Consider the following 16,070-nt stretch of genomic DNA (forward strand, 5'->3'; position numbering starts at 1 on the left):
CGCTACTGAATACAGACCTCAACATTTTTGCCAAAATATTGTCTAACAGGCTCAATCCTATTTTTCCCTCCCTGATTCACCCTGACCAGGTGGGCTTTGTCCCGTCCAGACAAGCGCTTGATAACACCAGACACACGATTGACATTATTCACTATATTAACCTCCACAAGATCCCATCTCTGGCGCTTGCTCTGGACGCGGAGAAGGCCTTCGACAGGGTTTCCTGGCCTTTCATGCTGCAAACCTTGCAGCACTTTGGCTTTCGAGGTAAGTTCCTTCAGGCCATACAAGCCCTATACCACAACCCCCTCGGCTGCAGTACACTCAAATGGTCTATTGTCAGATCATTTTACGATCTCTAATGGAACTAGACAAGGGTGCCCGCTATCCCCCCTCATTTTCGCACTGATAATCGAACCTCTCGCGTGCCTCAACAGGGCCAACCCAGATATTTCCGGGATCACCGTTAACCGCACTCATTATACTGTCTCCCTATTCGCAGACAACATACTCCTCACACTGACGAACCCGACCATCTCTCTTCCCAATCTATTTCGAGAGCTGTCTATCTACGGCAACCTCTCGGGATATAAAATCAACCAATCAAAATCCGAGGCCCTCTCTTTACACATCCCCAAGCGCACCAAGGGGTAAATTTACTAAGGTGGGAGATTTTTAGAACTGGTGATGTTGCCCATAGCAACCAATCAGATTATATCTATTATCTGCTAGAAGCAGCTAGATAAATTGTAAGTAGAATCTGATTGGTTGCCATGGGCAACATCACTAGTTCTAAAAATCTCCTTAGTAAATTTACCCCCAAGACTATTACAAGCAAACTTCGAATTCTCATGGCGTAAACATTCTCTTAAATACCTAGGAGTACTCATAACCAAATCATACCACTCTCTCTACCGAGCTAACTACCCCCCACTCAAATTAAATTCTCAAGGACATCCGCCAATGGGACTCTTATTATCTCTCTTGGATTGGACGTATTAACGCCATAAAAATTAATGCACTCCCCAAACTCCTGTACTTATTCCAAACGCTCCCAATTCAGATCCCCTCGCATACCCTCCGCTGTCTTCAGTCCTCGCTAGGTGACTTTATTTGGAACCATACAAAACCTCGACTCCGACGAGAAACCCTGGCCAAACACTCTCAGCTGGGTGGCCTAGGCCTTCCCATCCTTCAGCGTTATTTTGCTGCGACTAAATTGAGCCAATTGGTTGCTAGGCACGCTCCGAATCGATGGGTCAACTTAGAGAGCGATTTAATTGGCGTCCCTTCGATCTCCTATCTGCCTTGGGTTCACCGCAAAAACTACCCTCAATTTAGCCTCCCTACACCTACTGTAGAGGTAACACTCGGGAACTGGGAGCTCCTGAGTAAAAATTTAAACTGTCTACTTACCCCTCCCTCCTAACCCCTATCTGGAACAATTTGGAATTTCCACCAGGCCTATCTTCAGCAATGGCCCGTCCCTGGATCTCTGCTGGTGTTACTAGGATCCACCACTTTACAGGAACCCACGCCATCAGATCATTCTCTGACCTACAGACTACATATAGCCTGCCCAACTCCCTGCACTACCAATATCTACAAATACGTCACTATATTTCCTCTTTACACCTATCATTCCCACTTCCAATCCCTTCCTCTTTTGAAAGGCTTTGCTTACATAATTCCACTGACAGAGGCGTCATCTCACTCCTTTACAAAACCAACTTGTCCCCCGAAACCCCCGCCCTTGAACCTCACGAACAGGCCTGGGAAACAGACTTGGGGCGACATCTCGAGGACGAGGAGTGGGAAACTATCCGGGCCGCGGTCTCAAAGTGCTCCATCAGCATGGCCATCCGTCAAAATTCGTTTAAAATATATACAAGATGGTATTTGGTTCCAGACCGCCTGCATAGAATGTTTCCTGGCACTTCAAAACTTTGCTGGAGAAACTGTGGTCAGGTAGGCACGTTCTTTCACACATGGTGGTCCTGCCCAGTGATCACCTCTTACTGGACCATGTTCCGTGCCCCCCAGCCAATTTTTTTTTTATCTTTTTTTATTTTTTTCTCTCTCTCTCCTTTTCCCTGTTCCCTATCACCCGGGCTCCTGGCTCATCAGAGGTCTTTTTCTTCTTTCCATCTCTCCTTCCTTCCCTACATCTCCCCACCCGCCACCCCTACTCACTCTGACTAGATCTCCTACTACGATTTGATGATTATACTTATTGGATTCACACTCTTCTAATGTTTTCTCTCGTCACTCGTGAATTTCTATTGCCATAACATTCTATATGACGAGTCTCGTGACATTTAACCCACAACACATTTATTGTACTGTTATTCCCTCTGTTACCGAGTGTTGTTAACTCTGTTTATTTCTCCTAATAAAATTCCATGATTCAAAAAAAAAAAAAAAGTAATCACCACATTCGCACACAAAAAGTCAAAGAAGTAACAGACAGTCCCGATGTCCTGTCACTCTCATACTCAATATATAACAAACCAAGGAGTAATTCAAGTGATGTTTTCACTGTATTCACTATTTGGTGGGAAAATGAGTCACTTTTTTTCCAGTTGGTAAATAATCCTTGTTCTGCATATAACGGGAAGTTTAATCACCTAGACTGGTGTGAACTCTCTGATGTCGGCAAAGATGTGAGCCGTTAGCAAAGCAGCGTCCGCACTGAGAACACACGAAAGGCTTCTCCCCAGTGTGAGTGCGATGATGCTTGTTAAGGTCACCCTTCCGGACAAAACATTTGCCGCATTCGGTGCATGAAAACGGCTTCTCGCCAGAGTGAATCCTCTGGTGCATAGACACGGCAGATCTGAGTTTAAAACATCTGCCGCACTCCGGGCATGAAAACGGCCTCTCCCCGCTGTGAGAGCGCTGATGTTTGACAAGGTCGCCTTTGTGGACAAAACATTTGGCGCATTCCAAGCATTTAAATGGTTTCTCGCCAGAGTGAATCCGCTGGTGCGTAGTAAGAGCAGATTGCTGTGTAAAACATCTCCCGCATTCCAAACAGGAAAATGGCCTCTCTCCTGAGTGAGTGCGCTGATGTTTGATAAGACGGGATCTTGTGACAAAGCATTTGCTGCATCCTGTGCACTGATAAGGTTTTACGCCAGAGTGTAGCCGCTGGTGCGTTGTAAGGGCAGACCTTCTGGCAAAGCATTTTCCGCACTCCGGGCATGAAAATGGCCCCTCCCCGGTGTGAGTTCTCTTTTGTGACAGATGACGGGACCTCTGTTGAAAGGATTTCCCACTGTAACAATGGGAAAGTTTGTCCTCGGTGTGACATCGCTGGTGGATGGTGAGAGCCAATTTGGAGAAGAAACGTACTCCGCAGACTGAGCACCTGGTGCTATGCGTCTGCTGATGGGTGACGAGGGCTGAATGATTAGGGAAACCTTGCTGACACTCCGAGCACTGATGCGTCTTCTCAGGATAGTGTGAGGAGGCGTGCGGACCTGTTGGGGACAAAAGTATTAAGATAAACCCTCTGTACATCAGCGGATGGGTCACGTCATCATGTGCGAGACATTCTATATAGTCATACACATGTACCATATAGATATCAGATATTATTAAATGTATTTAGCACCTTATACATTTGTTACTTATAAGTTAACCCTGTCATTCCCACCATAGAGTTTGACTAGAATTGTCTAGTTTACAGTGTATTATAAACATAAATGGACTGTTGTACTGATATTGCTGTCCACGCACATCAGCACAATGGAAGCAGCCATCTTGCTTTTTACACTACTAGAATGTTGCTGAATCTGTCTCCTTCCCTCACTGGCAATAAGGGGAAAACACCAAGCAGAATGGAAGGGACAGAGTTATACAAGTATAGAGTAATTCTGGGACAGAACAGATGTTAGACAGATGTCCACATTTACTTGACATTTTCATATGACACCCCAACCTGTCCAGGGAATATATTTGAAAGTACCCCACCTATTACTGTAACTACTGGCTGACTGGGGGGGGGCACCTTTTCCTGCCCTATCTACCGGACTAGCAGCCCCAGTACTAGCAGATATAATAGTGTGTGGGCTGTGAGACAGAGCGGAGGCAGCGGTAGGACGCAGCGCTGGATTAAGGTCGGCTGTGTGAACATGGGGAGATGTGAGAGGCTGCTATCCAGAGATCCCCAACTCAGGGATAGACCCCTGATAACAGCAGAGACTAATCCTACATGACGCCGGGTCAGACAGCAGCAGGAGGCATTATATACGCAGAAGGCAACCAGTAGGCTGAGTGGAAGCTATTACTATAAGCGCACATCACAGATAAAGTACCCCAACATCACTGACTTTCCTGTGCACATCTATGGATGAATCTCGGATCACTAATGCAAGCAGGAGGCGTCTCCTTATATAAGACTCCTCCTGCAGTATTACCATATTAGTGTTGTTGCCGATGCTTCCATGTACGTAACAGCTATAGCACCTCCAGTCACACATGAATAAGGCTCTGTGTCTGGTCAGCTTTAAATTGTTACATTGTAGAGACCCTTAGGAAATAAATCATGGATAATAGAAGTTACACTTTATTTTGTTTACATTGTTTGCAATATTCTAACTTAACAGTTATTGCTGCGCTGGAAATGAAACAAACTGGCGTGTACAACACCATAAGATAGGCATAATAATATATAGAAATAATCAGGATAGATGTTTGATAAATTGAGGGCCGATAACAGTGAAACCACAAAGCAGAAACTGGAATATTAGCATTTTATGAGAACTCCAAGAAAGCATGTAGTCCGAGGCTCTTTTTTGGCCAAGGTGGAATTCCTAAAATTTGGTCACGTCACATCACAGACATCCTTCTCAGTGGTCACACGTCACATCACAGACGTCCTTCTCAGTGGTCACGTCACATCACAGACGTCCTTCTCAGTGGTCACACGTCACATCACAGACATACTTCTCAGTGGTCACACGTCACATCACAGACATACTTCTCAGTGGTCACACGTCACATCACAGACATACTTCTCAGTGGTCACGTGTCACATCACACACATCTTCTCAGTGGTCACACGTCACATCACAGACGTCCTTCTCAGTGGTCACACGTCACATCACACGCATCTTCTCAGTGGTCATACGTCACATCACACGCATCTTCTCAGTGGTCACGCGTCACATCACAGACGCCCTTCTCAGTGGTCACACGTCACATCACAGACATCCTTCTCAGTGGCCACACGTCACATCACAGACGCCCTTCTCAGTGGTCACACGTCACATCACAAACGTCCTTCTCAGTGGGCACAGGTCCCATCACAGACATCCTTCTCAGTGGTCACACGTCACATTACAGACGTCCTTCTAGATCAGAGGTCCTCAAACTCGGTCTTCGGGGGCCCATAGAGTGCATGTTTTGCAGGTCTCCTCACAGAATCACAAGTGAAATAATTAGCTCCACCTGTGGACCTTTTAAAATGTGCTAGTGAAAAATTAATACACCTTGTGTGCGCCCCTGAGGACCGAGTTTGAGGACCTCTGTTCTAGATGGTTGCGTGTTACATCACAGACGTCCTTCTTAGTGGTCACGCGTCACATCACAGACGTCCTTCTCAGTGGTCACACGTCACATCACAGACGCGCTTCTCAGTGGTCACACGTCACATCCCAGATGCCCTTCTCAGGGGTCACACCACAGACATCCTTCTCAGTGGTCACACGTCACATCACAGACGCCTTTCTCAGTGGTCACACGTCCCATCACAGACGTCCTTCTCAGTGGTCACACGTCACATCACAGACGTCCTTCTCAGTGGTCACACGTCACATCACAGACGTCCTCAATGGTCACACCACAGACGTCTTTCGCAGTGGTCACACGTCACATCACAGACGTCCTTTTCAGTGGTCACACAACACATCACAGACGTCCTTCTCAGTGATCACACGTCACATCACAGACGTCCTTCTCAGTGGTCACACAACACATAACAGACATCCTTCTCAGTGGTCACACATCACAGACGTCCTCAGTGATCACACAACACATCACAGACGCCCTTCTCAGCGGTCACACGTCACATCACAGACGTCCTTCTCAGTGGTCACATAAATGTCTTTGCTTCCCCTTATTACACAATATAAGGCAGAGTCCTACATCCCAGATCTGCGTCAGCCTCAGACTGAGAGACCGCTCGCTACATAACGCCACTTTGTATTATTTCTGTCACACTGGTAAATGTAGATAATGTAAATGTCCCAGTTTCTACATTCTGACAAGATGAAGTCAGACCATCACTGTTACTGCTTATTGTGGAGGGACTGAGGGATGAAGTTGTAATGTGCATGGTGTAATTTGTAATTTGCATACACATACAGTATGCGCCATTTGGGACATAAGGAGCTCGTAACATTTTGATCGCTTTATTGTAAACCCCGTGCTGCTCCTCTATGGATGAACAGAAAGCTTCCTGTCTGGTCATTATTGTACTTGTCCTCTGAACCATTGTACGTTTACCAGTAGAAGGATCTATAACTGGTTGTGTGTCAGGATCCGGCCTAGAGCCAGCCGTCACTCACCGCGACACCGGCTTCCACAGGTCATGGGTGCTGTCAGACGCCAAGCTACTGTACCGGCCAGAGGCTGCAATACATGCTTCTGTCTTGTCTTAAGAGTACACTGTGGTGGAGTGCTTAGATTATACAGGACGTTGGGCAGCCACGTTACAGAGTCAGCTGAACGCAGTAATGCACAATGGGAATCCTGGAATTGCTCAGCTGATTATTCTAACCAATAGCAGACTGTCTCAGGGTATAATGGGATCTTGGGAACAGGAAGTTGCCTGAACAACTTCCTTCTTCAGTGCATGCTGCTGTATGTTGCTGTTCCAGGCACCACTCTGTGTCTCCACGTGTATTCCAGAGCATTTCTATATTGATCATCGCTCATAGTTATTCAACATCGATCCAATATTGATCATTGCTCAGAGTTATTCAACATTGATCCAACATTGATTTAATATTGATCATCGCTCAGAGTTATTCACCATCGATTGCTTCTTCAAATACCGAGTGCTATCGGTCACCGATTGCTTCTTCAAGTATCTTCTAGTCCTCTAGTGTCTCAAGTACCAAGTGCCATCGGTAACCATCGATTGCTTCTTAAAATACTTAGTGACATCAGTCACCATCGATGGCTTCTTCAAGTATTTTCTAGTTCTCCAGTGTCTCAAATACAGATTGCCATCAGTCACCATCAATTGCTTCTCCAAGTATCTTCTAGTTGGATGTGGATCATAGGGTCGACAGTCAGTAGGTCGACCACTACTGGTCCACAGTGACTGTCGACATCTGAATTATGTCAGCACTGTCATTAAGTCGACATGGAAAAAGGTTAGCATGAGTTTTTTTAATTTTTTGGGTCGTTTTCTTCGTAAAGTGACCGGGAACCCCAATTAGTGCACCGTATCCCATTGCTTTGGGCAAGGTGCCTCGCTCCTCTACCGCTGCGCTCGACACAGGTTACTATTCCTAATAGTAGTCCACATGGATCGTACAGTATGAAAAAGTTCACAAAAATGGGGGGGAAAAAATAATTGAAAAACAAATGTTGACCTTTTTCCATGTCGACCTATAGACCATGTCGACCTAATGCACGTCGACCAATAGTAGTCGACCTAATGAGTGTCGACCTAAAGACCGGATCCCCTTTTAGTTCTCCAGTGCCTCAAGTACCAAGTGCCATCAGTCACCATCGACTGCTTCTTCAACTATCTTCTAGTTCTCCAGTGTCTCAAATACGAAGTGCCACCGGTCACCATCGATTACTTCTTCAAATATCTTCTAGTTCTCTAGTGTCTCAAGTACAGAGTGCCATCGGTCACCATCGATTGCTTCTTCAAATATCGAGTGCCAACGGTCAGCATTGGTTGCTTCCTCAAGTAACTTCTAGTTCTCCAGTATCTCAAGTACTGAGTGTTTTCGGTCACCATTGGTTGCTTCCTCAAGTAACCTCTAGTTCTCCAGTGCCTCAAGTACTGTGTGTCATTAGTTACCATTGTTTGCTTCTTCATGTAACGTCCAGTACACCAGAGCTTCAAGTTTTGTCATTCTTTGCATTGTCATTTGTTATTTCTGCTAAGCTCTCAGGTCTTCCCAGCAATTAGTACTTAGCGTCTAGTTTCTGACTGCTTCACCAGTGACTTATTCATATATCACGACTACCTCTAGTTATCTATCCTCCGACTCCTCAGCTCTTACTGGGTACCTGTCCAGGGAGGCCATGACCTGCTCATTTGAAACCGCGAAACCCAAATCATCATTTAAGTGGGTCATTGGTGAAAACCTTCTGGTGGTTTAGACTCCGTACCTCTGGTCAGGTCTTGTCAACTTCCGGTACTAGCAGTACACGAGGAGATCCTACATTCATTTTCCTCTTTTATTGTGGCATTCCAACCCAGTAACCCCCTCTCGCAAATCATCAGCTGAGTTCAGAGGGAACCAGGACTTGACAGTTTTGTATCCCATTCTCTGGTGGCCACGTCATCACAGATAACTTTTTTCATTTCCAACTTTCTGAAAACCTTGTTGTATTGGTTTTATGTTTTTCTGGAAAATATTATAATTTCATGGTTGGACATCACTGATGAACTTGTTCACCACTGTAGACTTCTTGCTGGAAGTGTTCGGTGGATCTGCACTTATTGCTTTTTCTCCACATTTCTTCCAGCTTTCTCTCTCGCCATCTCCTGACTCGCTCGGCGGTTTCCAGGCGTTTTACTTGTAATTTGTGAGGATCCTCCAACAGCTTTTGCTTTTCTGCCTCTCTGAATTTGTTCCCCCTCAGCCTGTCTTTCTCTAGGTAACCCTTCCTCACGTCTTCAGCCTCTCTCCTCTTTCTAACCGTTTCTTGTGAACTCATTGCTGAGAAAACAAAGGCTATAGCTTTCATTTACAAATCATTTTAGGGGTTTGCGTATGTAACTGGGTCCAAATAGAGGTCTGACGGGAAATGTATTGCGTAGAAGTGCGTTCTGTTCGTTTGTTTTAGAATTATTTTTTAACTGCAGTACTGTAAATGTAGCGCACTGATTTACCATGTTACTTTTGGCAAATTAAAAATATTTTTTTTTATGCCTTACTTTTTTGTATATAAAATTATATATATATTGTTATGCATCTTAAACTGGAAAAGCCAAAACTTACGTTTAGGGGTAGATATAATTAAGCGCAACAGCCGCCGGAATGGTTCTCAGGGTCCGGGGGCAATGCGCGGTTACTCACAGTAGTTGGAGGTACCAGCAGAGATCACGGACCGCAACCACCGCTTAATGTAATCATCCCCTTAATGTAACTTATCAGGTGGTTTACGTTTATGCAACAATTTACACATCATGTAGTTAGAATTTCTAGTACATAGCCAGTTTATTAGTGATAATTTAAATAGAATCAAATCTGGAAATTTGATAACAGTCCTGTGCTGGTGAGAGAGGATATCAGTGGAACAGGAAGAACTAACCCTCAGGCTTCACTTTGTCATAGAATGGCGCAACTGCGGATTGTGTGACATCACCCAGCTACTTTTGCGCAATGCTCCAGTTTATCCAGACGAGCCATGGATTTGTGAGCAAAACTGCAGAACAATATGATGGGAATACAAATCAGCTAAAAGGCAAAAGATTTCCCCCTCGTGTGGATTCTCCGGTGACGAACAAGATCTGAGCTCTGGGAAAAGCAGCGGCCGCACTGAGAACAGGCAAACGGCTTCTCCCCGGTGTGAGTGCGCTGATGCTTGACAAGGTCGGATCTCTGGACAAAACATTTGCCGCACTCTGTGCAGTGAAACGGCTTCTCGCCAGAGTGAATCCGCCAGTGCATAGTAAGGGCAGACCTTCTGGTAAAGCATCTCCCGCACTCCTGGCATGAAAATGGCCTCTCCCCGGTGTGAGTCCTCCTATGTGACAGTAGATGTGACCTCTGATGAAAGGATTTCCCACAGTAAGTACAGTGAAACAGTTTGTCCTCTGTGTGACATCGCTGGTGGACAGTAAGAGCCAATTTGGAGCTAAAAGGCACTCCGCAATCCGAACACCTATACAGATTACTGGCGCTATGTGTTTGCTGATGGGTGACGAGGGCTGAATGATTAGAGAAACATTGCTGACACTCCGAGCACTGATGCGTCTTCTCAGGGTAGTGTGAGGAGGCGTGCGGACCTGTTGGGGACAAAAGTACTAAGATAAACCCTTTTTACAGTGAATGGATCGCTTAAATGTGTCATAAAATAATGCAGATTTATACATATGTGCAATTCAGATCTTAGGTTTTAACCAATGTCACAAGTGGTGCTTGGCATCTGACTGAAAAGAGGAAAAGAGATGTTTTAATAATATCCGTATACAGTATAGCGGGGGAAGCAGGGAGGCTGAGATGGAGACCAGTTGGTGATGGACAAGAGGTCTGTCCACAGACGACTGGATTCCATCAGTGAGGAGCTCAGAGGGAGAGAGATCACATTCTGTAATTGTGGGTGGAAAAATGCATTGTAACTCATGATCCATCACCTTTGTGATAGAGATGGTACAGAGTCACACGAATAGGGTACAGAATCCATCTTTATCTAACACTGTAGAGTATAGGATCACAAAGACATTAGATAAACCACAAAGAAGACAGACAGATCATGCACATTACTGTGAACATCTCACCCTGGAGGCAACAAAGACCGTCATCCACTCACTGGTCATCTCTACACTGGACCACTGTAACCTTCTCTTATCTGGTCTTCCCATCGCTCTCATCTGCCTCCATGCTGCTGCTTGATCTTCCTGCATCTTCCTCACCAAACGTACAGACCCTACAGCACCCCACCTATCCTCACAGAATCCAATTCAATCTCCTCACACTCACCCATGTCAGACTGGGTCGTAAGGGGCCCAACAGGGGAATGTAAGCATTCCTAGGGCCGGGCTGGAGTGTGGCCAGCCATTGTAAGAGTGCCATAGTATAATTATATAATCTGACACATACATTTTATATATTCTATATTTATTAGTGTCAGATGTTGTATTTGTTGCGGGCACAGAACTTATTTATTAGTGTCAGATTTTGTATTTGTTGCGGGCACAGAACTGGGACCACTGGGCAAATTTGGTGAGTGCCATTGGGTGCACAGTTGAAGCTTTTACTAGAAGCAATTTGGTGAAAAACATGCGCCCTCTGCAGGAAGGATTTGAAATGGACACTGGATGTCTCTATACAGCACAGGTGTTGGCAGTAGTGCAAGTAGAAATGTTTTCTTAGTGGTACTGATGGTAAAAAAAGGGCGTGGCCACATGTCATGAGGGGTGTGGTCACACGAAATTATGGGCTTGGCCACATTATGCCACACAATGTAATGCCCCTTACACATTATGCCAAACACTGTAATGCCTATTACACATTATGCCAGGCACCGTAACACCCATTACACATTATGCCACACACCGTAATGACCATTACACATTATGCCAGACACCGTAATGCCCATTACACATTATACCACACACCATAATACCTATTACACATTATGCCAGATACCATAATGCCCATTACACATTATGCCACCCACCATAATACCTATTACACATTATGCCAGATACCATAATGCCCATTACACATTATGCCACACACCGTAATGCCCATTACACATTATGCCAGATACCATAATGCCCATTACACATTATGCCACACACCGTAATGCCCATTACACATTATGCCAGACACCATAATGCCCATTACACATTATGCCACACACCGTAATGCCTATTACACATTATGCCACACACCATAATGCCCATAACACATTATGCCACACACCGAAATGCCATACATATTAAAACACACACGTTATGTTACACCATTTTATGTCCCACACACAAAAACGCACCCTTATAAATTATGCCCCAGTGGTGGGCTGATGGATTTCTTAATGGTACTCAATACCACCCTGTAACACCCTACTTTCAGCACTGGGTATTGGTAGAAATCGGCCAGCTGGTATTTAGCAGAAATGAAAGCACACTGAAATGGTCTTTGGGACTTGCACTGCATAACCCCCAACATGACCCTCTGCAGGAGGGACACAATGCTCTGCTCCTGGACTTTTCTCTCAGTGTGTTATTGTCGGCACCTGTGTTGAACAGGTAAATGGATAAGAAAGGCGTTTCACCACAGGTGATGACAATCATACATTAAGAGGGAAGCCCTGGAGCAGAGCATTCTGTCCCTCCTGGAGAGGGTCGTGCTGGGAGGTATGCAGACTTTGGTAGCTGTGTGCAGGAATATACTGGTGAAGACTGCGAACAGGGACTGGTAAGTCTGCAAGTCAGTAGGTGCAGGAATATCCAGGATACCTTAATACAAGCTGCGCTACAAAGGAAAGGCAGGAAGGCTTCAAGTAGGTCTTGAATAATGTAGACAGGAGAACACCTGAGCATTGGAGAGCATGAACAGTGCTGGAATGTTTGCACAGAAGCACCGGATAAACTTAGAGTGTGTCAGACAGATGAAGTCAGCAGTTGTACTGGCTATGTGCCAGTGGACCTGGAACTTAAATAGGGCACTAGAACACAGATAGGTTGAAATAGTCATATGGAAAAAAGAGATCCGGGTTTGGAGAACCGCAGTGTGACAACATGTACGTTACAAAGAAGGCCAGTTTTGCATTTTCCATTGCTCACGGGGAGCTTATTATGCACTTTCTACAAAACCAGAAAGATTTCCAGTGCAGGTTACACAGTAATCTGACCACAGACCAATCAAATCAAAGTATTTCATTTCATACAGTACCAATGATCATGAAAATCCAAATATTTACTAGGAACAGATGGCCCTTATTGATTACTAGAGAGCTGATAAGCTACAACTTTGTGTTTCCATTCAGCCCAGATAACAGCCATTTTGTCTCGTTGACATCACTGGCCTCTAGTGTATCGATAGGCTGCACAGTTATATTACTAGCTAGGAGCACAAAATGGCTGCCACCACTGTTTGCTATTACATACCCTCCAACGGTACCTTTTTGGCAGGTACAGTACCTTTTTTTTAATGGTCTGTACCGATTTTTGGATCTCCAAACTTTAATTGAAAGGATAGGAAAAGGGCGTGGTCACTCCACTTTACCAGTGGCCACGCCCCCTTTTGCATTTGTATCTATTTTTATGTGTAAATTGTTGGAGCGTATGCTGTTATAATAGTTTTTTTTTTTTTACTAAATGCATTAAGTACAAAGCAGAATTAGATGTAATGTTACACAGCCTATTACAGTTTGCTTACAAATGTACAAAAATGCAAATGTTCTGTGCGGTTACTCTCCTACTATTGCAGTTATACATTTTTTTTTTACTGAAGGTCACGGATTTGAGAGCCAAGATGGAGGTGCTACTAGAGGTGCGCCAACAAACTGACAGCAGACTTTGGTAGAATGGGGTTGTTGGGGGAGGTTGTGGGCGGGGCACCTGCTTTGCTCTCACATGAAAAAGCAAGATTTCCATTGAATTATTTGAATGAGACAAAGAAGGGAGGAAGAGACGTATATTTTGCCATTCCCTGCACTGCTATATCCTGTCAGTTAAAAGGCTTCATTTTTCTACCACTTTGAAAATGGTGGCGAATGGGCCTCATCCTAGAATCGGAATGAACAAATTTTCATCCTGCCACTTGCACTTTTGGAAAACCACCATTCTAGATGCACTTCAACCAATGGATTAATGACATTAAAACATACAAAAGGATTACATGGAATCAGACAGAACCGATATTCTCTCACTCTCCAAAAATATTTTTATCATTATCTTAGGAGAAAAAAATGTAAACATTTAGGAGCTTGCTCTTTGTACATTTAAAATGATCACTTCCACAACGCGCATTCTTAGGTGGATCTGTAACCGGACGCATACACTTTAGCACGCAATTGTTAAGACCAGATAGTTGCCCTGAAGCATAAAATGCATTTAACGGACAAAGAAGCAATGCATGTCCACGTTGTTTGTAGACCACCCTTATGATGTATCCCAATGTTTGTTCACCTAGAACACAAAAGATTCCCCCCCCCCCCCCAATGTGAATTCTATGGTGTCGAGCAAGCTCAGAGCCACGGGAAAAGCAGCGGCCGCACTGAGCAGACACGAACGGCCTCTACCGGGAGTGAGTGCGCTGATGCTTGACAAGGCGGGATCTCTGGGCGAAAAGTTTGCCGCACTCCGTGCACTTAAATGGTTTGTCGCCAGAGTGAATCCGCTGGTGCGTAGTAAGGCCGTAGCGTCTGGTAAAACATCTTCCGCACTCCAGACATGAAAATGGCCTCTCCCCGGTGTGAGTCCTCTTATGGTACAGGAGACGTGACCTCTGATGGAAGGATTTCCCACAATAAGAACAATGAAATACTTTGACCTCGGTGTGACATCGCTGGTGGGCAATTAGAGCCAATCTGGCGCTGAAACGCTCTCCGCAAACCGAGCATCTATATAGATTACTAGTGCTATGCGTTTGCTGATGGGTGACGAGGGCTGAATGATTAGGGAAACATTGCTGACACTCCGAGCACTGATGCGTCTTCTCAGGATAGTGTGAGGAGGCGTGCGGACCTGTTGGGGACAAAAGTACTAAGATAAACCCTCTATACATCAGCGGATGGGTTGCATCATTATGTGTGATAAATTATACACATGTACAACTCAGACATCATGCTATATTCACCTTATTCAGTCTCATATGGATTTGTTCCCTAAACGTTACACCTGTCCTTCCCACATTACATTGGAGCTTGTGTAGTTAGCACATATTACAAATGTAATAGTGGGTGACACGGTCATTCTGTTTACACTGGCACAATGGATGCAGCCATCTCTTATTAAACAATGGGGAGTCTTCCAGAGCCATTGTTACGCCAATGGGTGGTGGGAACACCAAGAAGAAGGGGACGGAAAGGCAGAGGAATGTCCGTGTTACATTGTTATGTGTGTTCCCAATCTTTCCACGGGATATCTCCCATAATACACCCGCCTCTATATTACACTACCGCGTCTCAGGTCACTCTACACCAGGCAGGGGTGGGGAGAATCTGCTCCTCCTCCTGCCCTATCCTCTGGATGATAAGCCCTAGCACTGAGATATGTACTGGCGTTTGGTCTGTGACTCATTATGATGGGGGTAGTAAGACGCAGCGTTGGATTTTGGCGGCCTGTGTGCTGCTTAGAGGCCTGGGGGAAATGGGAGGCTTCATATCCACATATCTAGCACTCCAGGCTACACAGATTGCCCTAGAAAAGTGTTGGAACATATTCTACATAATGCCCGGTCAGAGAGGGAAGAGGTACTGTATACTGAGAAGTGAGCCAGTATGGTGATCTATAAATAATAACACAGTACTCTGAAAGGTTTGGTGATAAGAGTGATATCTACGGGAGCAGGAAGGATTGAGAGGAACTCATCGCCCATCACTGGAATACAGATGGTGTAGACAGAATCACATGTACAAGATACAGCTGGGAATGATAGGACCCCACTAACGTCTCATCACTCCATGCAAAGAGAACACAAACTTTACACCCAAATAGACCATTTTAATTTCGCTAGGCAAACGTTGTATATAACATACTATGGGCATGATCAACAGGACAATATTGTGAAAATCATTACTATAACAATACATGATCAAAGGGTCTCTTCCTGCTGTAAAACCACAGGAGGGTACCCCTATTATGACTCAATAACCAGGCTGTTAGTGTTAGGCTCCTGAGACAATTCCTCTGTGTATGTCTGTATTGAACCAGTACTTACACCAAGAGACCTCGGGGGTCATTCCGAGTTGATCGTAGCGGTGCTAAATTTAGCACAGCTACGATCGTAATCTCAGACATGCGGTGGGACACCCAGCACAGGGCTAGTCCGCCCCGCATGTCAGTGCCGCCCCCCCCCCCCCCCCCCCCCGCACAAATACAAAAGCGCCTTTGTATCTGTGGAGTAACTCCCGGCCAGCGCAGCTCCTGCGGCCGGCCGGGAGTTGTGTCTCGCTGCCGCTGGCCGCAGCGGCCGCCG

The 16,070-nt window shown here is 45.2% G+C and overlaps 1 protein-coding gene across 3 annotated transcripts in view; it reads right to left on the reverse strand.

Annotated features, from left to right (window-relative positions):
* Positions 1-2,312: 2,312 nt before the first annotated feature.
* Positions 2,313-16,070, reverse strand: part of LOC134996138 (oocyte zinc finger protein XlCOF7.1-like) — a 101,265-nt gene continuing 87,507 nt past the window's right edge. For all 3 annotated transcript variants that reach the window (XM_063951165.1, XM_063951167.1, XM_063951166.1), the window contains exon 12: positions 2,313-3,482. In XM_063951165.1, coding sequence (XP_063807235.1) covers positions 2,620-3,482 — 863 coding nt within the window. In that variant the 3' untranslated portion in view covers positions 2,313-2,619. The remainder of the gene's footprint in view (positions 3,483-16,070) is intronic.

This window comes from Pseudophryne corroboree, chromosome 2 (assembly GCF_028390025.1).
Source record: "Pseudophryne corroboree isolate aPseCor3 chromosome 2, aPseCor3.hap2, whole genome shotgun sequence".
NCBI classification, from domain to species: domain Eukaryota; kingdom Metazoa; phylum Chordata; class Amphibia; order Anura; family Myobatrachidae; genus Pseudophryne; species Pseudophryne corroboree.